Source organism: Corythoichthys intestinalis, chromosome 10 (assembly GCF_030265065.1).
Source record: "Corythoichthys intestinalis isolate RoL2023-P3 chromosome 10, ASM3026506v1, whole genome shotgun sequence".
NCBI lineage: Eukaryota > Metazoa > Chordata > Actinopteri > Syngnathiformes > Syngnathidae > Corythoichthys > Corythoichthys intestinalis.
Genome location: NC_080404.1, coordinates 30,438,923 through 30,463,207, shown reverse-complemented (window position 1 = coordinate 30,463,207; position 24,285 = coordinate 30,438,923). Strand labels below are relative to the sequence as shown.

The 24,285-nt window shown below is 38.5% G+C and overlaps 2 protein-coding genes across 3 annotated transcripts in view; both read left to right on the top strand.

Moving 5' to 3' along the window:
• The first annotated feature begins 54 nt into the window (after positions 1–54).
• On the top strand, positions 55–13,152 carry LOC130922702 (protein FAM13A-like). Of its 2 annotated transcripts, XM_057847639.1 has the most exons (6): positions 55–641; positions 2,304–2,505; positions 2,627–2,833; positions 3,016–3,196; positions 12,698–12,833; positions 12,909–13,146. In XM_057847639.1, the coding sequence occupies exons 1-6, from the start codon at positions 615–617 to the stop codon at positions 12,975–12,977; spliced, it is 822 nt and encodes a 273-aa protein (XP_057703622.1). In that variant the 5' UTR covers positions 55–614; the 3' UTR covers positions 12,978–13,146. The 2 variants fall into 2 exon arrangements, with proteins under 2 accessions (XP_057703622.1, XP_057703624.1); XM_057847641.1 differs by having other exon boundaries at positions 12,698–13,152.
• A 2,070-nt stretch (positions 13,153–15,222) lies between these two features.
• fam13c (family with sequence similarity 13 member C) overlaps positions 15,223–24,285 on the top strand; it is a 29,105-nt gene continuing 20,042 nt past the window's right edge. Inside the window, exons 1-2 of the mRNA XM_057847636.1 lie at positions 15,223–15,274; positions 15,584–15,636. The gene's annotated coding sequence lies outside the window, so the exon portion shown is untranslated. The remainder of the gene's footprint in view (positions 15,275–15,583; positions 15,637–24,285) is intronic.

The following is a 24,285-nucleotide window of genomic DNA, read 5'->3' as shown; positions in this document are numbered from 1 at the left end:
AAATATGATATGACGCACCAAGTGGGCGTTGCTTGTGATGTCACGATACACGGAAGTAGGTTACCTCGATTACAAACGAAACGTCGGCGTTACCAAACTGATAACGTGGATATTAACAAATTACAGAGAAAAAAAAATTGTAAGCGGCCAAAACCTCGCAGAAAGTGGGTGGCTAAGCAGATCCGTGATACGAAGAAAGTGCAATTCAAGAACTTTTTGTCAAGACACAATATAACTTGTATTCGTTTCCCGAAGTGTATTTGATTTGAGGGAACAAAAACGCGGAGCCAATTTATGCGACGTCATCATGTCCCTCCGCCAGTAATTTTAATTGAGTAGCTACAGCCTAAACTCGCCTAATTAGGTAGTTCTTATATTAAATTAAGCTGCTTTTTTATATAATGTCTATATAATTATCTTATATTTGTATCTAATATGTATAATGTATTATTACTATAATTCAATGAAAAAAATCTCAATAATTCATCACGAAACAAACAATGGACACACGAAGGTTTGACTAGTATTATATTAGGTAACCTTTTCTGAGACTAAATGGACTCAAAAGAGGAATGGAGTCAATAGATTGACATTCTAGTCCAGCCATCTGCAACATGGGAGGAAAACTGTCATTACTCTCAGTAAGTAAATCTTCTCTCATTTACTTTTAACTCCTGTCTCTATTGAAAGTATCTAAGGCAGGGGTGTCCATACTACAGCCCACAGGCCAGCTGTGGCTCGCTGCCCAGCTTTTGTTGGCCCCTCGCAAATTATAAAAATATCCATGAACATAGCCGCATAAGAAGCATGAGTTCAACCCACATTTTTTTGCACTTTTCAGCTTTAACACTAGATGGAGCTAGTCACTTAAACAATACCGCTCCATGATTTTAATAACTTGACAACATGTTGAAATCAATGTAGGAAACTGTAAAATAGAAGCACAGTGGTACGTTGACATACGATCACTTCGACACACGATCTTTTAGACAGCCGACGTAAAATCTGACCCGCCATTTGTTACTACATCCAACGACAAGCTCGAAATACGATTGATAACAGCGCCGCACTTTCTTTGTTTTGCCACAAGACGGACGCACGGCAGATTTTCTTGTGAGAGAAATCAACACAGGTTCCAAGAATATTAGTGCAGTTGGTAAAAAAAACGACAAAAGGTGACACTTACTATTGGAATGAAGATGGAAATGATAGAAAAATATGAGCGTGGTGCGCTCATCAGTGAACTGGCTCGACAATACAGCCGTAGAATGTCTACCATCTCGACGGGCATCCTCTTACCTCCGTTTGCCAGTCTTTATAAATTAAGGTGACAATTATTATTGTGGTAACATCGCCAAAGAAATCACCAGTTTTGTCAGGTTTTTAATCATTTATTTCAGAACTTGTGCAACACAACACGGCTACTGTCCGCCGCAGTTGACGCCAACAACAAAACATTAAAAAAGAAAGTAAAACCTCTACCGCACCTTTCTTACTCTTGTCACATCAGCCACGCGGTGCGTTCAGGTACAGCAAGCAAAACACATCCGCCACATTAGAACCCGATTCGTTACATTATTACAGGAATTATTATTGATATTATACGATATTATTATTCCGATTTTTATTTATTATTTATTTTTTATGTGTAATTGCCATCTGTAATAGTACCAGCAGTATTTATTAAGGATTTAGTGTAGGTTTTCGGGCTGTGGAACGAATTAATGGAATTTGAATGTATTCATATGGGAAAATCCTGCTCGACATACGACCATTTCGACTTACAAACAGGGTCCTCGAACGAATTAACTTTGTATGTAGAGGTACCACTGTATTTTGTTTTACCTAAATAAACTTATATATATAAAAAAAAAAAAAAAAATACAATGAGGTAAATTGAGTTTGGTTGGGATTTTCTTGATTTATTTTGGTGTTGCTGAACATTTTCTCTTTATTCTGCAAAGTTTGTTTTAATAGGGTAAATATAAATATATATTTGCAATACAGTTTATACAGCTGGATTATTTTGTTGTATCAAATCCATTTCAACTGGGAAGCTGGTATTAAGTAATCAAACGATCGCTGGCAGAAAAAATGGATTGGACGATTTACCTGATTCTGATCCTGTGCTTAACAAATATAAGTGGTAGGATTTCAAGTTGCCCCTTGCATCCTTTGATTTTTCTGATTGGGGTCTCCTGAAAAAAAAGCACGGACATCTCTGGTTTAGAATATGCCTTGGATAAATAAAAAGTTCGACATCCTGATTCAAACCAATTGTTCTTTTTTTCCCCCACTTGCAGCATGAAACGTCTTCGTCAATAAGGCTATGGTTCAATATTCTTTTCAATCGAGACTCATCATCTTCTGTCCGGGTCTCAAAACCTAAGGCGGAGCCCAAGCGTGTGTTTGGCGTTTCCCTACAGACACTGAGAAAAAATGGGATGATGATCCATGGAATACCGCTCGTGTTACGAGATATGGTGGAGTTCTTGGAAAAGCATGGTAAGTGATGTTTTCGCTGTCTGATTTTTTTGTCTCAATCTCCATTGCTGCTTTTCTCGTGAACAAAGTGATTGATGCTGGAACTATTTGTGACTTGAATTTTTTTTTTGTTCATTAACAGGGATGCACTGCCATGGTCTTTTCCAGATGGGCGGCTCAGTGGTGAAGATTCACCAATTGAGGTGGCGGCTGGACCATGGGGAGCGTGTCAAAATGGAGCAGGAACAAGTGTCCACGGTCGCTTCGCTCCTCAAGCTCTTCTTTCAACAGCTGCCCGATCCCATAATCCCAGAATGCCAACGTAAAAGTCTCGTAGAGTGCTTCCGAGGTAGGCTTACATGTCTTTCAGCAGGGCACATTTTTAGTTCAAATACAAGCATTTAAAGGGATTTTTCCATCCTATTAGCACATATCATTTAACTTAATTTGAATGTTTCCCTAGCTGGAGTTTAAATCAGGAGATTCCAAGGTTTAATGAATAAACATTCTTTTTTTTTTTTTGCTGCCTAGGAAATACAGACGATGCCCACTTGAACATGTCCTTGAAAAAACACCTTTGCCGCATCCCGGATGACAACCTGACCATCTTGTTGTATATTGCCAACTTCTTATCCAGAGTGGCGGCTTGTAGCCAGTTGAACCACATGACGGTGGATTCTCTCGCCACCATTTTTGGACCTTGCCTCTTCCAGTAAGTTGTTATAGGGAAGGACCATTTTATAACAATTCCGTGCTTTTGACATTTGCATGCAGCTCAAAAATTGAGGCATCCTCGGTGCCCTCACACCCAATGTGTTGTCAGACTCGTGGACTGCTTTGTTATGAGGTCGTACATGGGGAGAAAATATAAGATGAGAATGCCATGTGCAAGAGAGAGTGGCATTGCTTGTTGAGTGGATTCAAACTAGGCGAACTGCACAGTGTTTAAAAGATATTTGGTCATTCCAGAATTGAGCATTTTACATCCCATCCTTTAAATTTTAAATAATCCAGACACAAATTATTAAAATGCATTTTCTGAGTGAATGTACTTGTCCGGAGACGAAATCTTGAAAAGTAAGAGAAAAGAATGTTTGAAAAAAATATTTTAGGTACAAAATAAGTCTGGAGTACCCCACCAATCAATGACTTAATCGAATCTCAAATAAAACAGTGAAAACAACAGTCTTATAACATGCACACAGCCCTGTTACTATAAACATTTTGTCATGATAGAAGAAGAATAAAGCGGTGATATGCAAGACTTGACATTATGAAAACGGTTTTCCAAAATTAGTACATACAGCAAATGTCTTCTATTTTTGCATTTTTTATTACATAGTGTACTTAGCCTTGATTTAATAACTTACTCTACCCCATGCAACCCTGTTATAGTACATATGATCATAAGACAGTTTTTTTTCTTTACTACTTTACATAAATAAGTTGTTTCTCTTGGTCTGCAGTAACAGCTAGAAAACTAATCTTTTACGCTTGAGAAAACACCAACAGTAGCCACGTTTACATGCTGACTTTTATTCATACCGATTCAAATCATTCCAAATGGAAATTTCACATCAGCTGTTTACATGTCACTTCATCTATTCCGATCCAGCGTTTACATGTGTCTGCCTTTATTCCGAAAGGACGTTTGACAACTGCCGTTTGACATGCGCAGATTAATCAAAACAAAGCGTCACGTTGCAAAACATTGAGATCGATCGTCAGATCAGCTGCTGTTTTAACTTTTCGAGTGGAAACAAAACTTCAGAATGACACGCCGTTCATTTAAAAAGTTGTGTGGGTGCGCTGTGCGTGTGCTTGGAAGCCATGTTGCAAGTGACGTTACTTACGTCACCAAGTGACGTCACCACGTCAGTACGGAGCATGTGCAGAAAGAACGCAACCAGACACCATTCCGCTTCCCTGTTTACATGATATAATTTTACTTCTAATCGGTTTGGGAAAAGGAATATTCCACCCCTGTGAATCGGAATGAAATTCCATTCGGTTTGGGCCTGTTCATTCCGAATGAGGTGTTTATATGGAACACGTTTATTCGGTTTGAACAAATATTCCGATTGTAATTGGAATATTTGGCTCCATGTAAACGTGGCAAGTGTTACAGATTTGAAACCTTGATACCTTGACTCTGATTATGCCATATATTGTCATTGTCAAATAAATCACACAACATTTTTTTCCCATTGATCTGTAAAATGCACTAATCCATCTTTTGATAGTTTATTAACTTTACTTATTATTGATAAATCTGTAGCAGAAAAACCGAAAAGTGAAGGCTATTTTTAAAGACTTTCAAAGCCAAAATGTCCCCTAATTCCAGGATGACACAGGTTCACCCCTCAGGTCTTAATGCACAAATCCAGATTTTTATTCATATCTGTTTTTGGCGTGCATATTCAGACTGCCTTTTTCCATTGAGCCCTCATCTGTAATATGCATCCGCACTAAATTGCAGTCCGACACGCGCTGAGTAAACTGACCCGCATGCGCAGAAGCATCAACACAAATGACGACACATCCTGGCTCTACATCATTCTAGGGTGATCATATTTTGATATCCAAAATGAGGACACAAATAACAGAAATAAATAATCCCCATTTCGTCTTATATTCAAAGTTTATATGGATTGATAGAATGCATGCACGCACTGTTCATGCATGACGCACACACATAAGGGCAGTTTGCCCAGACTCTCGGCCATGCAAGCAATCTTGATTATATTGCTCATTTGGAGCACAGAAAGAAAACAGAGCATTCTCAGCCTTGTCCCCCCCTAGCACTCCCTCTCTTTTGTTTCTTTATGACTGTTGTCAAGCCCGCCTCTTCCTTAAAAGCCGAGTTCAAGCTAGGCGCTAACACTAATGCACAGCTCCATCGCTGCCATCGCGCCCTGTCTCGCTCGTTCTTTGTTGATGTAATTGCTGCATGAATTTCGACTTGACAGTTCAGACCGCAGCCACATTCTGGAAAAATGTGGCCCAGATTGGATTTTAACCATATACGAAAGTGACCTAGATTGGATTTGAAATCGTCCACTTTTATGTGATCTGTACCATTCAGACTGTCAAGTTAATGCCTTAAGTTGGAAAAACATGAAAAAAATCGAATTTGTGCATTAAGACCTGCACTAGCCTTAGAGCAGGGGTTTTCAACCCAGTCCTCAAGGCACACTGTGGGTCCTGGTTTTTGTTCCAGCCGATCCAGCAGAGACAGTTGAACCAATGAGGCTTCTGCTAAAACAAGCCACACCTGACTGCAATCAACTGATTGCACTTGTAAAACACCAGATTGGGGAAAAAGTGTTGTCATCTTGTTTGGTAAGAATGAAATCCTGCACCCACAGTGTGCCTTAGTGGAATAGGTTGGGGACCCCTGCCTTAGAGAATGGCAAAAGGGGTCTCTTCTGGTCCGTTGTAATTCAGGAAAACGCAAATGATAGTTTGACGTCCTTGATGGAAGTCGATCATCTAAGCCAGGAGTGAGCAAACCGGTCCTCGAGGGCTGCATTGGTCCTGGTCGTTTTTCCAACTGATTCAGCACAGAGAGTTTAACCAATTAGGTTTCAGCGGAAACAAGAAGCACCTGACTGCAATCAACCGATTGCACTTGTAAGAAAGCAGATTGGTGAAAGGATGGTCCTCATGATGGGTTTGAACAAAAACCTTCACCCACTGCGGCCCTTTGTGGAACAGTTGCCATGCTGCCTATGTGAAAGCTTGTGTGACAGTTCAACATCAATCACTTTGGCACATATTTGCTACCAGAACCTTTAAATAACCTCTTTCACCCATACGTGCATGTCACATAAGCCTCTGTGACCTTTTGGCCTTCCTTCACATCTCCCCTGTCCATCTTGTCTGTACCCTGAGTACTGAGTAAAAGGTTAGTGCTCGAAAATGTTCTATTTTTACACACCACGTTTGCGATTTTGATGACTTCAAGCCGAGCGCGTCTCTTTGAGTCATTTGAATTCAAGTATTAGTCACGTTAAAGCATTTAACAAAAGAGCAGCTTCTCAGACACTTTCATGCTTGGCTGGCTTGTTGCCATGGAGACCCCCTCCCCATCTCACTTAATGGCTTATAATATTGGCGGACGAGAAGCCCTCAAGTAAGTAAAATCCTAGGAGTAAAATCCTAATTGGTTCATAATGTTGCTGTAATAGCAGCACTATGTATTGTTAGGCATGTCTGCCTCACAGCTCTCAGGTTCAGAATTACTGAATCTCAGCTTTGGCCTTGCTGGGTGAGGTTTGCTTGTCACCTCAAAGTGCTTTCATTCATATACTTAAAATATTTACCAACCTATCCAAGAAATATATGGCAGGCTGTGTTATGTGGTGTTCCAAAAGTAACTGGAAAATATGGCACATATCAATAAAACTTCGACAACAATATGATGTCTATTCTGCTGCCTGACCTCCCAGTTAAACGGGAAAGACAAGTTTCATCATCTGCATCCAAGCAAGACAAGGCAAGGCAAATGTATTTGTATAGAACAATCCAACACAAGGCAATTCAAAGTGATTTTCATCACACGAAGATCCACGAGCAGGGATAAAATGATTCGTTAAAATCACATTACATCAAAAGACAGTAAAACAAAGACAATTGAAACAGGAAATGAAATTATACATAAAAATCACATTAAATCATCAATTGAATTAAATAAAAAATAATTATTATAATCAGAAATAGATATGAAGCAGAAAATGAATAAAAAGCTAACATCTTGAGATTTGATTTGACAGTATATAGACTGTTATGTATATGCTGTGGTAAACAAAAGTGTTTTTAGCCCTGGTTTAAAGGAGCTAACAATTTGAGCACACTTCAGACCTTCAGGTAACTTGTTCCAGAGGAGAGGAGCATAGTAACCAAATGCTGCTTCACCCTTTTTCTTGGAACGTACAGCAAACCAGTTCCAGACGTCCTTAGGCGTCTAGATGCTTCAGAGGGTTGCAAAAAATCAAGCATGTATTTTTGTCCAAGACCATTAAGTGTTTTGTAGACGAGCAGTAGTATTTTATAGTATCCTTTGACTCACTGGAAGCCAGTGTAATGATTTCATAACCGGTGTAATATGGTCCTGTTTCCTTGTATTTGTAAGGACTAGACATGTGCCGATTACCGGTTTCAAGGTATACCGCGGTATGAAAACGTCTCAGTTTCAAAACTGCAAAAAAAAAGTTCTGTCATACCGTCCCTAAGGTATTAGCTATTTTTATGTCTCATATGCAAAGAGAAAGCCCTCGCTTGCAGCTGCAAGGCTCAACCCTCCTCACCGGTTGTTGCTCAGTGTCAGCTGTGCTACACGATGGCTGGAGGAGGTGAAACTCCTTAACTTTTTCCTCCATCGAAGAAAATGAAATCGCTGGTATGGGAATGCTTGGGCTACAGAAAACTTTATAGACTGCCGCGGCTTAGAGGCCAACTGACATGTTAAACATGTTTGCGGAGGTTGGCTGCCGAGGAGGCAATACCTCCAATATGATTTCGCATTTATACAAAATTAAAGGTTAGTAAACACTGTCATGAACGTTTGTCACCGTTACGAGAGTAAACTCCAGCGTGTTTAGTGGGTCAAGCAGTGGTAAAACGTGGTGTTTTTTTCTCTCTCTGGCAACTGTCTGTGTTTACAAAGAGTGTGTGTATAATGTAAACATGATACGAGTCATAGACACGCGCTTTTTATGGAAAATGATTAAATTATTTTTGCTCTGATGGTAAGAATGTTGAGCTGTGGCTGTGGGTTTAGGCTCCTGTTCAATGCAAAAAGCTGTGTTTTTCTATTTTGTTTTTTTTAACCCAGATATCTCAAAGTAACACATTTTACAGCTGTAATTACTAAGCCTGTCGCAATATGCAATAATTCCATTTATCGCACGGTAAATAAAAATGAAGGTGATAATTTTTCCGTTGCGATTTATCGCCTCGCGTGCACCTGCGTGCGGCTGGGGTGCTGTTAAAAGTTCGGCTTCCTTGTTACCAACTACGCAAAATGCATTTTATTTCTGTTTTTAGTTTAGTGCAGGTGGAGAAAAAAATAGAAAAGGTGACGCTTACCATTGAAATGAAGATGTAAATGATAGCAAAATATGAGCATGGTGTGTGCATCCATGAACTGGGTCGTAGAATGCCGATCTCGGCCGGCGGTCCCCCTCCGTTTGCCAGTCTTTATAAGTTAAGGTGACTGTTCTTATTGTGGTAACATCGCCTAAGAAATCGCCAGCTTCGTCAGGTTTCAAATAATTTATTCCATCAACTCGCCGAGTGTCCACTGCTGTTGACGCCAGGATCGAAACAGAAAGTAAAATAGCGCTCTCCTGCTCACCGTCAGCCCCGCGGTGCGTTCAGGTACAGCAAAAAAAAGTCCGCCACATTAGAAGCCGATTCGTTACATTATTACAGGTACTGTGCTGCATTATTGTTATTATTGCTGTTATTATATTATTGTTATTCTGATTTTTATTCATATTTTATTTGTTTTGCTCTTTGTAATTGCTATTTGCAATTGTAACAGCAGTATTTATTAAGGTTGTACACACTACAGTGATACTTGTATCAAATGGCAGTGTATCAAATACTTGTTCTCCCCACTGTACTGTGGGTTTTTGGGCTGTGGAACGAATTATTGGAATTATAATGTATTCTTATGGGAAAATCCTGCTCGATATACGACCATTTCGACTTACAAACAAGCTCCTGGAACAAATTAACTTCGTATGTAGAGGTACCACTGTATTACACATGGAACGCCATTGCAGAAGCTATGAGGGGAAACGTTTTCATTTGCCTAGATGCTTAAATTATTAGTGGAATTTTATTTTTCTTAAAAAAACACATTTCTTCTGTGTTTCTGTGCAGTAGTAATATTGTTGTCTTTTACTTAAAAGAGGCATGGTCTATTGTTTTTAGTCGTGATTTCCTAAAAAGTATTTTTGAATTTAAGAGTAAACATTTATTGCGTTTAAATGGGTGTACATGATCTATTAATATATACTGTATTCTCACAGTGTTATTGTAATTTTTTTTTTAATTGGGGGGTGCAATAATATCACATATCGCAATAATTTATAAAATAAATTATCGCACACTAAAATTTGTTATCGCAACAGGCCTAGTAATTACAATACCATGATACCGTGACACCGTGATATTTTGGCTTAATGTTATCATACTGTCAGAATCTCATACCAGCACATGCCTAGTAAGGACTCTGGCATCAGTATTCTGTACTAGCTGCAGCTTCCTGACTGATTTTTTTTTATTAAGACCTGTTAATATAGTAGGGGTGTAACAAAATATTGAAATGGTGATATATTGGGATACTTTGTATCCCAAAAGGTTATCGATATGCACCTGTCAAGAATCGAGATAACGTTTTAAAAAGGTGTCAATGTTTAAAAAAAAAAAAAAAAAAAAGGAACCATCAAGTTGCTACCAAAATCTTCCACCATAACCGTGTCTCGGTTAACTCTAAGGCTGCCATTGACGGTGCTTGACGCCCAATCCATTTAGACTGGGAATGTTCGTTCATTCAAAACCAGAGCATTCTCATCATTTGGTCTGATTTTCGGGGCATTTAAAGGTCACTTGCTGTTCATTTTAGGGCATCTACAGATCATTTCCTGTTGAGTTTGAGTCACTGCCTATTCATTTGGGTGATTCCCAGGTCACTTCCTGTTCTGTAACTCAAAATAAACAGGAAGTGACTCATAAAATACCCCAAAATCAACAAGAAGTAACTGAAAATCAACAGGTAAATGACCTTAAATGACACAAAATTACCTCATTGCCTGGCTTTGGCTTCTACTGACGGCCATCGACGTTCAATCCGTTTGAAGTGGGAGGGATGGCAGTGAATGAACGAATGTTTATACGCTGCCACCCTCCCATTTCAAATGGATTGGAGGCCTACTAGTGATAGTCATTCTAATTCACAGAAGAAACTTGTTTTTCTGTTCTATTAGTTGTTTGTCAAATATCCTAGAATGGTTTCCTGACCAATGTATCGATAATCGTTGTATCGCCATATCGTCAGATCATCGGTATCGTGAGCTTTGTATCGCAAATCGTATCGTATCGTCAGGTTCCAAGAGGTTCCCACTCTTACTCTTACCGTTGCAATAGTCCAATCTACTGAAAATGAATGCACGCATAAGTTTGTCCATGTCTTGTTGAGCCAGAAACCTCTTAATTCTCGCTACATTTTTGGTTGGTAAAAAGCACATTTAGTGATTAAGTTTAAATGGCTGTCAAATTATGGGTCTGAGTCAATAATTATGCCAAGGTTTCTAACTTGATTTGTAGCTGTAAGTGCCAAGGTGGGTGCTGATCTTTGACCTTCCCTTTTTTGGCCCAAAAATCATCACCTTGGTCTTCTCCGCATTTAACTGGAGAAAATTCTGGCACATCAGAAAGCTGAAAGAATCATGATTAATAAATTGAACAAACACTGAATTTCATTTTTCTGAGTTGCAATAACAGAGAAAAACATCAATAAAAGGCAGCATTTCCCAGAAGTGGCAACCTGACATGTAGGCAGACATTTTATCAACACCTGTACTATTTCAGCCAATCAAATGTGTGCATCTCATATAGCCCACCCTTCCTTGTTACATTATTAAAATCCAATATCACATGTGACTATCAACTATGCAACAACTCTATCAGTGTGTATGTGCGTGGGAATATAAATGACATCACAAATAGTCCGCACCCGAAAGCAGTTTCATTTTTTTGTGTTTAGGCAATTTTCTTCTCTACATTATCGGAAGGTATAAGGAATTCAGGATTTGTATAATTAAAGACTTTGAGCTGCCATCTTATACATGAAGATGATTTGTATTAGGTGCTGTCTTGTTAAAATGGATTCGAAAGCTCCAAATGCTATCAACGGCACTGAGACATGATCCTTCACTGCCATTCCAGTTCAAATATATGTGATCTCTATCGTCGTCAGTGCCAGCCAATACCTGTTGCAACGTCACGATATTTATTCATCTTTATATTATATATGGCGGAAAACACAGACAAGGCTGAAAAAGCAGTTTCTGTTCTTGCACCCCTCTTTAAAACAGACTGCTGTATTTTAAGCCAAAAGAACTGTTGTGTCTGATAGAACAATATGTTTGTATGCTGCCGTAGCAGATTCATGGCGCATTAAGTCCCCAAACTATTTTTAATTTGTCCGTTTTACCCTGAAAACCTCCGTTTACAGACATCACGCAACCGCTTTTGTTTCAACCCAGCCATAAAAAGAAGGTAAGTAATTATATTTATTCAAAATGTCTGTCATTTTTAGCTTAGAATCATTAATTGATGTCTAATCTTTCATTAATAAAAAAAAAAACAAACAAAAAAACCTACTTAAAAAAACTATTTACTCGCATATTTTAAAGTTTTAAACAAATAACGTCACAATGAAAAAATTGGCGTCTATAAAAAAAGACACGGATATTTACCTCATAACTATCACTTAATTATATTTTTTTGTTACTGTCTCATTTTCCCCAATATTTTAAATGATAAATAATCGATCCAAACAAAGAAAAATTGAAAAATAAAACGTTTAAAAGGGTAAATATATGAAAATGAAAATCTCGATTACTCCTTGACGTCTGTGATTTCTGCATCGCGACCGTTGTTTCATAACCATGTTTCACCCATAAAATCCCGAAAAAATCCAGCTGTGGCTATTCTCATCTGTGTCTTGACACTCGATGATACATGCTATATGGAGTTTTTGGATCGAAACAAGGTAAGTACGCGATAATATCTAGTTAAAATCATGGCGTCTTTAATTCTGCTCTCGCGTGCTCTCACCTCCAGTTAGGGTTTTGCTGCTTAATTAAAAAAAAATTTTTTTTTAAATGTCTTCCTGTTCAATTTTTTTCTACCCCCCAGAAAATTTAGATTTTAAGCTTTCCAATGATGTATCACACGTGCAAATCGGACAATTTTGAAATTTGGACAAATTGGAGGTCTTAGAGCGGAACTTGAAGTCACCTAAGTGTTTTCCGCCATACATATCTATTATTTATTCATCACTGTAGCTTTTTCTCTTTTTAAAAGCAGTTTAACTTTTCACCCTGTGCACTGATGACTCTCTTATGCATGAACCCGTCCACTAGGTGGAAGTGTTTTGCAACATCACTTGATACATGTGTGTCACTTCCATATTCAGCGTTCCTGCAGGATCCAAGATGCTGGAGGAGCAGAACGTTTGCAACATTGTGTTGGTCCATCTTTTCAGGAAGCACAAGATTCTCCCTCTTGCCCCCGCCCCTTCCCGCCCGCCTTCTCCGACACCCACAACTGAGGTGACTCTCTACATTCTTGACAATTTCAAAAAGCTAAGTGATTATTAAAAAAAAAAAAAAATTCTTATTTTGAAGACGGGTGCATTTCCGTGGACAACAGGACGACCATATTGCTTGCATTCAAGCAGTACTCATAAACAGTAAGAAAGTGTTACAAATGCAAGTTCAGAAAGCCACGATGAAGACTGCACTTCTATTGACATGCATATTCTTTTTATTGATGTTCAGCAGCAATAAATGGCAAAGAGTGATTTGTTTAAAAGCGAATGTTGGTGTGCACCTACTCTATGGCCAATGTACAGCTTAATCTAACAATCCATCCTCTAATGTTTCTGAGGTTTCTCTCGTGTCAGCTGTATGCGTGACCACTGAGAATTTAGATGGGGAATGACATTGTTGATAGTCATGCTTCATCTGTTGCTACCAAGTGGCTGAACAAACTTTTCCTTATAATACAGTTACAGAAAAAAGTACACTGCCGGCCAAAAGTATTGCACCACTGCAATTCTGTCAGATAATGCTCAATTTCTCCCAGAAAATAATTGCAATTACAAATGCTTTGTTAGTAATATCTTCATTTATTTTGGTTGCAATGAAAAAACACAAAAGAGAATGGAAAAAAATTAAATCATTATCATTTTACACAAAACTCCAAAAATGGACCGGACAAAAGTATTGGCACCCTTTGAAAAATAGTGATCCTTCTGTAAGTTGTGTACTTAACAGCACCCGTTACTTACCTGTGGCACATAACAGGTTTCGGAAATAACTAAATCACACTTGCAGCCAGTTAAAATGGATTAAAGTTGACTCGACCTCTGTCCTGTGTCCTTGTGTGTACCACATTGAGCATGGAGAAAAGAAAGACCAAAGAACTGTCTGAGGACTTGAGAAGAAAAATTGAGGAAGCATGGGCAATGTCGAGGCTAAAAGTCCATCTCCAGGGACCTGAATGTTCCTGTGTCTACTGTGCGCAGTGTCATCAATAAGTGTAAAGCCCATGGCACTGTGGCTAACCTCCCCAGATGTGGACGGAAAAGAAAAATTGACGAGATATTTCAACAAAAGATTGTGTGAATGGTGGATAAAGAACCTCGACTAACATCCAAATACGTTCAAGTTGTCCTGCACTCTGAGGGTACAGCAGTGTCAACCTGTACTGAATGAAAAGGGACTCTATGGTAGGATACCCAGGAAGACCCCACTTCTGACCCAGAGACATAAAAAGCCAGGCTGGAGTTTGCCCAAACTTACCTGAAAATCCAAAAACGTTTTGTAAGAATGTTATCTGGTCAGATGAAACAAAAGTAGAGCTTTTTGGGAAAATGCATCGACATAGAGATCACAGGAAAAAGAACGAGGCCATCAAAGAAAAGAACACAGACTCTGCAGTCACACATGGCGCAGGTTCCCTGATGTTTTGGGGTTGCTTTGCTGCCTCTGACACTGGACTGCTTGACCGTGTGCATGGCATTATGAGGTCTGAAGACTACCAACAAATTTTGCAGCATAATGTAGGGCCCAGTGTGAGAAAGCTGGGTCTCCCTCAGAGGTCATGGGTCTTCCAGCAGCACAATGACCCAAAACACACTTCAAAAAGCACTAGAAAATGGTTTGAGAGGAAGCACTGGAGACTTCTAAAGTGGCCGGCAATGAGTCCAGATCTGAATCCCATAGAATACCTGTGGAGAGATCTGAAAAGGGCAGTTTGGAGAAGGCACCCTTCAAATCTCAGAGACCTGGAGCAGGTGGCCGAAGAAGAATGGTCTAAAATTCCAGCAGAGCATTGTAAGAAACTCATTGATGGATGGATTGATGGATGGATGTGATCAGTTATCTTGTCTAAAGGTTGTGCTACCAAGTATTACGCTGAGGGTGCCTATACTTTTGTCCGGCCCGTTTTTGGAGTTTTGTGTAAAATGAAAATGATTCAATTTTTTTTTCATTCTCTTTTGTGTTTTTTCATTGCAAGCAAAATAAATGCAGATACTGCTACCAAATCAGTTGTAATTGCAATAATTTTCTGGGATAAATTGAGCATTATCTGACAGAATTGCAGGGGTGCCAATACTTTTTGCCAGCAGTGTATGCTAGAGTTAAATTATTCGCCTTCAATTTATCTGATACACTAAATACAATCCCTCAGAGCAGGTAAGCAAATATACTGCATATTGTATTAATATAAGTTGATGCCTTGCAATAAGAGTTAAATGCTCTCTGCCTCTGTGACTTGTAACTCAAAACACCCTCAAATTGAAGTGAATTAAAATGCCATAAATCTGTTCTTGCAAAAGTAATAAATATCGCACTCTTGTATTTCACGTGATAAAAATTTTAATGTTTAAAAAAAAAAAAAAATTGTACATCATGATTGATCAAATGTGACCTATTCTAATGTGTGCAACGCTGCAACTTGGCCACCGGAGTGAAGTGTAACGCAGGTATGTAGAAAATAAGAACTTTCACAATATTTTAAAGGGGAAATTCAGATTTTTTGACATTAGGCTTAATCTTTGTCAAAACTTTTCTTTTATCCCAGGCAATAACAGGTGGTTTTGGGATAAAAGAAGTTTTGACGAATTTATAAGTGTAGGCAAAATGAACTCAATACAACTATTAGGCTTAATCATCAAATAAGCGAGAATGAAGACCAAATGAGGACCAATATCAACTGGTTACTTGCTGCTGGCTATGACAAAAAAAATCAGCGGTGAAAAAACCCCGATATCACTCTGCTCTGCTCCCTGCAGAGCTGCTGGATTACAAATGTTGCTGTTCATACTACAAATATTGACATGAAATGGTAAGTTTTAAAAACTTTGTCCTATAAAAATAGACAAAACTATTGATTGCATGGGTCATAATTTTTATGTGTGCATTTTTATGTGTTGTTTTTTATTGGCATGCTAAGATTGTACCCTCGACTCGCGCTAGCTTAGCCACTCCACAGCCCTGAAACTAATAAATATCTGACAAACTGCACGGAATTTGTTGAAACCAACTCCACCAACTACTTACATCCCCGCTAACTTGAAGATTAAGCCTGAACTTTATCACTTCACTTCACGTCACTTAAAAGTAAACTGGTAGATTAGTCATTCACAGAGAGAGAGACAGAGAGAGAGATAAAGCACTTTTAGGGGTGATCTATTTTTTTATTTGCTCTGTTCAGAAGCAAAACCTCAAAATCTGAAAGTTGATCAGTAAACACTATTAGGCCAGGGAGCAGCAGAAAATCCAAAATGAAAAAAAAGTCACTTTCTTAAGTGTTCTGTATAATTCAATTCAATTCAATTTTATTTGTATAGCCCTAAATCACAACAGATGTCTCAAAGGGCTTTGCAGAGGCAATATGATACACAATTAGAAATGAAGCAACAAAGATGAATAGATACAGTTCAAGTCCTGGGTATCCCCTATCCTTAAGACCCTCCATGCCGGCAAGGAAAAACTCCAGAGTCAATTGGGAGAAAAATGAGAAACCTCGGGGAGTACCACAGTCGGGAGAGATCCACTCCCAGGACGGATAGACAGGAACCCCAGAACTGCTAAGGGGAATTAGCAATAAAAAATAAATGGAGGGGTGGTGATGCATACTAAAGTATGTCCTATATTGTTATATACAGTACTGTGCAAAAGTTTTAGGCAGGACATCTGCCTAAAACCTTTGCACAGTACTGTATATTTTTATTATATTATGTATATACAGGATATACTGTATGTATATATTTTCCCCAAGTGGAAGCTTCCATGATCCTACTAAATTTAATAATTAAAAAAATATATACAGTACTGTGCAAATGTTTTAGGCAGGTGTCCTGCCTAAAACTTTTGCACAGTACTGTATATTATATATTATTAATATAATATATATACAGTATATTGTAATATTGTTCTATATCTATTAAACATGTTTGTTTGTTTTTTTTGTTGGGTTTTTTTTTCTTCTCAGATTTACCCTGCATTTTTTTGTTTTTTGGCTGGAAGCTGTGCATGAGATGGAAAGTTTATCAAGAGTAGCACATTTCTGCTGCATGCATGTTTTCTAAATTTAAAGTTGCCACTGGACCTCTTTTCTCTCCAACTTACTCCAGTCATTAGTTTTGTATTGTGTTTTACCTCATTCAGATTGCTGGTGAATATATGGATAATATGCATAATACAACCTGAACTATTCCTCATCCAAATGCATAGCACGACAAGACAAGCATTCACTCATATTCACACTTCTAGGAATGTAATTTGCAAATGTTAATTTTAAAACTGATTACACATTAAAAAAAAAAAAAGCCACATAGCGTTCAGATTTGTACAAAACACAAGCCAACCAACACATCCATGAGAAACCATTCAATTGTCACAAATGCAATGAATTTTAGGATTTTTTTTTTTTTTTTTTTTTTTTTACACCATCTGAGTCATGATGAGATCTTTGCCAGAACAAACAATCCTACATGTATCTTTTTCAGCAAGATGATCTGATTGCACGCTTGCCTCATAGTTTTGGGGTTCTGATCAAGACAAATCATTTACACAAGTTGGTATCCGATTTGCGTGACAAAAAATAAGTCAGTTCACCTTGGCACCGTTTAGCAGGAAGTTGACTTTGTTGACCCGGCAAAGGCCTGGCTGGCATTTTTGTTTACATCTTTACTAGATGTGATGTGATTCTTTGGGACGCTCCATTCGTTGCTGTCCTCCTTTGCTCCAGCTTGACTCTCCTTCGCTCTGTTTGTCGTGCGGTCTGTGTGACAAGTGGGTTATTGGAGCAGCGTGATGCCCACAGACATGCTTTTGATATGATTCCAGTCCAAATAACACGGAGCCGCCGCGGGGTCTGTGGTGGTGCCACCACGTGACCTCTAACTGGCTACTTTAAGCTGACCTACTATAGTGGGTGGCACACTGTTTCCATTCCAGAGAGCAGAGCTGCGGGACAGGTTGTCTTAGTTGTGCCTCACTGATGTCACACATGACTAAGCAACACTTTAATGGACTTGCCAGATGGCCTCGGAGAAATGCACAACCAGGTTGTGATGTTCATGATCTAAAGAGAACCATTTCATACCAAATCAACTCAATCATTATACGCATTGTTATTTTTGTCACATTTGAATCATATTCCTATCCATATTGCTAGTTTTGGTAATAGATATTTAAGAAAAAATAAATAACTATCGGTAATTAATGTAACAATTTCCAGTTATCAACCTTGAATGATTGTGGTTAATCACTAATTTATCAATAAATGAACCAGTTTTTTTTTTTTTATTAAATCCAAAGCTTATAACTACGATTACTTGAAGTGAATCAATGCAATGAAATTCTATTTTAAATTCACAAGATAACAGCTAATACAGTAGTTCATTCGGGGCGGCGACTCTCATGAGGGTCGCGTGGGGTTGCTGGAGACCGGCGGCGCTGCCAGGGATTTTGGGCCCCATGGAAAGAAAACACTTTGGGCCCCACCACCAGTGCTGGGACACACACACACATTTAGAGTATCAACTCTGTAATTTCCTGCATTCTGGTGAATCTTTACACATTAAATTGTAAATTTTCTGCATTAATTTAAGATGAAAATATATTTAAGTAAACATACAGCGCATAGAGCAATAATGAATAGACTGATATCATCTATAAGAAATGTACTGAAGGCCATCTTTTACAATCTAAATATATTTTTATTAGAAATATTCTCAAAGCAAATACCATAATAAATGACTTAGAATAAATGTTTTGTTTGAACTTAACTATACTACAGTACACATTACAGTATACAGTATACAACTGTTTCAGTATGAAGAGATTGCTAAGGATTTGCCTGCTGTACTGATTAAATGTAAGCTAAAAGTGGAGCAAACAGTAGCTAGCAAACAATTACAGTATTTCATTATGGAGTAGGCTTAGCCTCATCTGGAAATTTGCGATCTCCACTACTATAGGCTACAGCTCCGTAGCGAGGTCCCTTGTTAACAAACTAAATTCAATTGATGACAAACTAAATTCAATAAATTCTTGACAAAGAATTTCAAGAATTCAAGTTGATTTTAAAAAAGAAATTTCCACACCAACTTTCAACATCTGTAGGATACCAAAAAATGCCCTCATTATTTGGAATTCATGTTTTTGAATAGGTGCATGTCGCTCATTGAGGCCGGGAAAATCCCGTATTTCTTACGGAGTGAGCTGGGACCTCGCTTCGGAGCTAAGAAAATTTGGAGTGTTCAGTCAGCCTTTTTGGGATGTCGGAGGAAGCCGGACTACCCATGCAGGCATGGGGAGAAGATGCAAACTCCAAACAGGGAGGCAGAATTGAACCAAAATCTCGCAACTGTGTGGTGGATAGGAGTGGGAACCTCTTGGTACCTCACAATACAATACGATTTGCAATACAAAGCTCACCGTTGCGATGATCTGATGACATGGTGAGACAACGATTATAGGTACATTGGTCAGGAAATCATTCTAGGATATTCTGCAAACTACTAATAAACAGAAAACCAAGCTTCTGTAATTGGAATGAGTTTATCACTAGTAGACGTCTAATCCATTTGAACTGGGAGGGTCTCCCACTTCAAACGGATTGAACGTCTATAGCCGGTAGTGGCAGCCGATGCTAGGCACTGAGGTATTTTTAGGCCATTTAAGGTCATTTGCCTGTTGATTTTCAGTTACTTCCTGTTGATTTGGGGGTATTTTATGGGTCTTTAACAGTTTATTTTGAGTTACCGAACAGGAAGTGACCTGGAAACCACCCAAATGAATAGGCAGTGACTCAAACTCAACAGAAAATGACCTGTAAATGCTCTAAAATGAACAGGAAGTGACCTGTAAATGCCCTGAAAATCGGACAGAATGACTGTGAATGCTCTGGTTTGGAATGAACGAATGTTCCCAGTCTAAATGGATTGAGTTAACTGAGAGACTATTATGGTGGAAGATTTTGGTGGCAACTTGTTGCTTCATTTTTATTTATTTATTTTTTTAGACATTGACACCTTTTTAAAACGATATCTCGATTCTTGGCAGGAGCATATTGATAACCTTTTGGGATACAAAGTATCACGATGTATCACCATTTCGATATTTTGTCACACCCCTAGTGGTGGATGCGCTAACCACTCCTTCACTGTGTCAGCTAATAAATTAATAGAGGGTATATGCATTGGTGCCTTTTTAGAAAAAATTCTTGAAAGAAATAGAGGAAATACTTGTACTTCCTAATATACATGCTGCATTTGAAACACTAGAGCTTCTCGTATTTATAAAGTACCCTGGTTCCTCCATAGGCGGAGTTTGACTTTTGTACTTTTTGGTGGGGGGGTAAAACATGTTGATGACCCCGAAATTCATTGTCAGCAATAATATTAATTTATATGCTCGGATAGTAGCTTAGCCCGTGCTCGTACATACAGGCATCCAAGCTGTGTGCGTGTGTGAGCGTGCACATTTTTCTGCCTTACCTAGTGGACAAGGAGACGCCGCATCCTTTTTGACTGAATATTCCAGCTAGGAATATTAATAATAATACGTTGAAAATGGGCGTTTTTATGGTTTCCCATCATCTTTTAAGGGAATTCTAAATCAGGCTTCTTAGGACAGCTATGCTTTTGGCCAAGATCGTCGTTCATTGAATATTGTACACCCGGTGGTGGCTCTGTTGTGCAATCAACGTCTTTAGTGGGGCAAACTGAAACTCCGCTCACCATTTTGGCGGTGCTCTCTGGTCCACATCTTCACTCTTTGGTTCTTGCTTAGTAGTAGTTGTTGCTTTTGAAAGCTTGGGTTTGAAAAAATTTAGGGCTGTCAAAATTATCGCGTTAACGAGCGGTAATTAATTTTTTAAATTAATCCCATTAAAATATTTGACGCAATTAACGCACAAATGCCCTGCTCAAACAGATTAAAATGACAGCACAGTGAAAGCTCCACTTGTGTTTTTCGGAGTTTTGCCACCCTCTGCTGGCGCTTGGGTGCGACTGATTTTATAGGTTTCAGCACCCATGAGCATAGTGTAAGTAATTATTGACATCAACAATGGCGGGCTACTAGTTTATTTTTTGATTGAAAATTTTACAAATTTTATTAAAACGAAAACATGAAGAGGGGTTTTAATATAAAATTTCTATAACTTGTACAAAAATTTATCTTTTAAGAACTACAAGTCTTTCTATCCATGGATCGCTTTAACAGAATGTTAATAATGGTAAGGCCATCTTGTTGATTTATTGTTATAATAAAGAAATACAGTACTTATGTACCGTATGTTGAATGTATATATCCATCTTGTGTCTTTCCATTCCAACAATAATTTACAGAAAAATATGGCATATTTTATAGATGGTTTGAATTGCGATTAATTGCGATTAATTACAATTAATTAATTTTTAAGCTGTAATTAACTCGATTAAAAATTTTAATCCTTTGACACCCCGAAAAAAATTATATCCATCTTGCCTCATCTGTCCTCAGGTGGTTTTGGCTAAGCAAAGCAAATGACCGTCTCTAAGGTGCTAGTCACATGATCTGTTCGAAAAATAATTTTGACTCAATATAAAAAAAAAAAAAAAATTGTTGTTCATTTCATTCATTTTCGTTGTTTGTTTTATTGCTTCACAACTTTTAGAGACAACATTTTGCCAGCAAAGTCTTGATCTTAAATTCATATAAAGGAAAGTCAATTACATGCAATGACATTTTCAGCCACCTCTGCGTATGGGTATCATGACATAGGATTGCTTAGACTCACGATCTTTTCGACATCCGACGTTAAATTTGAATCGCGATTTGTTTCCACATCCGACGACATGCTCCAAATACGACAATTTATGTCAGCGCCGCGGTTTCTTTGTTTTCCCGCAAGACACGGTATTTTCTTGTGAGAGAAATCAACACGGGTTTCAAGAAGGTTCCTGCAGATGGTTAAAAAAGGAAAAAGGTGACGCTTACCATTGAAATGAAGATGGAAATGATAGAAAAATATAGGTGTGGTGTGGACGTCTGTTAACTGGCTCGACAATAAGGCCGTCTTGACGGCCCTCCTCCGACCTCCGTTCGCCTGTCTTTATCTGTTAAGGTGACAATTATTGTGGTAACATGGCCAAAGAAATTGCCAGCTTCTTCAGTTTTTTAATCATTTATTTCAGTAACTTGTGCAACACAACACGCCTACTGTCCGCCGCAGTTAACGCCAACAACAACAGGACATTAAAAGAGAAAGTAAAATCTCTACTGCACTCTCTATTTTACTGTCATGTCAGCCACATGGTGTGTTCAGGTACAGCACGTAAAACACATCTGCCACATTAGAATCCGATTCATTACAGCATTACATGAATTATTACTACTATATTATTATTCCAATTTTTATTCATAATTTATTAGTTTTCCTATGTGTAATTGCCCTTTGTAATGGTACCAGCAGTATTTTTCAAGGATTTAGTGAAGGTTTTCGGGCTGTGGAACAAATGAATGGAATTATAATGTATTGTTTTGGGAAAATCCTGCTCGACCAACGACCATTTCAACTTACAAACAAGGTCCTGGAACGAATTAACTTCATATGTAGAGGTACCACTGTACAACAATTATAATGTAGAACATTTCTTATTTCCCATTAAGGGTGTAACGGTACATGTATTCGTATTGAACCGTTTCGGTATCTGGTGCTCGGTTCGGTACGGAGGCGTACCGAACGAGTTTCTGACGTAATGTAACCCTTACTTTTCGAGGCTGTGAGTCGATCGGGTTACAGTTTGTTTGTGTGGATTATATTTACTCCGGCTTCTCTACTATAATGAGGACCAACACGGTAGGACAGTAAGAAACGTCAACGATGCGACAACGTGGCTGCTGCGAGAATGCAGTGAAACGCGGCCGTCAAAGTCATTCAGCCAATGCACACTAGTCGCACTGCGGCCTCGTGTTAGACGCGTCCCAGAAGCTGCTCAACGCGATGCACGTGAAAAGAACGGCAGAGTTTATTATTTGACGCGAGATGCGGCCCAATATTACTAGCTAGCAGACCGGGCAGACCGGAAGTCACTCGTGTAAAAATACGGTGGATCCGGTCGATTTTCAAACTAATATGCAATCGTAACCCACTTTGAGTCCATCAGATCTCTTGAGTGGTAGATCGGGGCACAGTTGACTTGTCTTTGTTGATTTACAGTTGTCTTCTCTGCTATAATAATAACCAACACGGCCCTGTGTTCAATACAAAACCCTCCTACCACAACAAAATAAGTAGGAACTAATATTCACATAGGAACTAAAGTTATACAACATAAAATATACAATATAAATGAATACTACATCACATTTGTAAAATACAAAAACATAATAAAATAAATATTAGCCCATTTAAATAAAATAAATTGAAATGAGCTAAAACACCTGAAATTAAATAATAAGAATAATACACAGATCCTGCTTACACAATTAAATTTATCAATTTCTGTGTGGCGCTTTAACTTGAGAAAATCCACCAATAAAGCTTTTGAAAACCGTTCATAAGAAAAAAAAAAAAAAAATCATTGAGGCATTTCATTTGTAAAATACATGTTAAAGTCTTTGTCATTGGGATTGCTTTTCTCTTTAGCACAGGACTTCTTTTTTCTTCTTTCTTTCAGAAAGAAAGCTGAACAATATGCGGGGTCTGAAAGGCAAATTGTTGTTGGATTATTATCTTTAAATACCCGCTACTTTTTGAGCAGAATTCTAGCTTTGTATAGGTTACTGTTCCTATTAGGCTCGAGCGTATGACGTGGCACTCGCGAGGTTTCCGCCGCTATCGCCATTGTGGAAGATAAACTGAGGCATTTCAACACAGGTCGCTCTTTAAAAATGGTTGGAAATTATTGTGCGGTAAAGAATTGCAACAACCGATCGAATAGAAAAAGGAGAATGTACAGCTCGACGGAACACCATTGAGTTTCTTCCGGATCCCTACATGGAGAAAAGGCGAGGGAAAGCTCATATCTGAACTTACCAAACGTCGAAGAATGGCATGGGTGGCCTCGATCAGAAGGAAGGGCATAACGTTTGATTCTCCAGTTACACACTGAGTTTGCTCTATGCACTTCCACTCCGGTAAGTTAATTTCGTTTGTTTACGCAAATTTCAGTAACTTTACGCCCTAAGTCGGCCTGTTGTTAGCTATTGCTACAGCTAAACAACTAGCATGCATACATGTGCATTGTCTTCATAAGACATAATTCATGTCGTTGCTAAATGAAAAAGCTGTAATATTTTGACGTGAGCGAGTGGCAAAGAATTTGTACACAGGCTACATTTTATGCAGCAAAAGTTTTGTACATCCGTGGTCACAGACTAATGTAAACACACATTGCCTACCTTTGCTAGAAAGATGGTGTTGCCGTTTGCTATGGTCATAAAGTGATGATCCTGCACCCATCCGCAGCAAAACTGTTCGTAGCTTTGTAGCGAT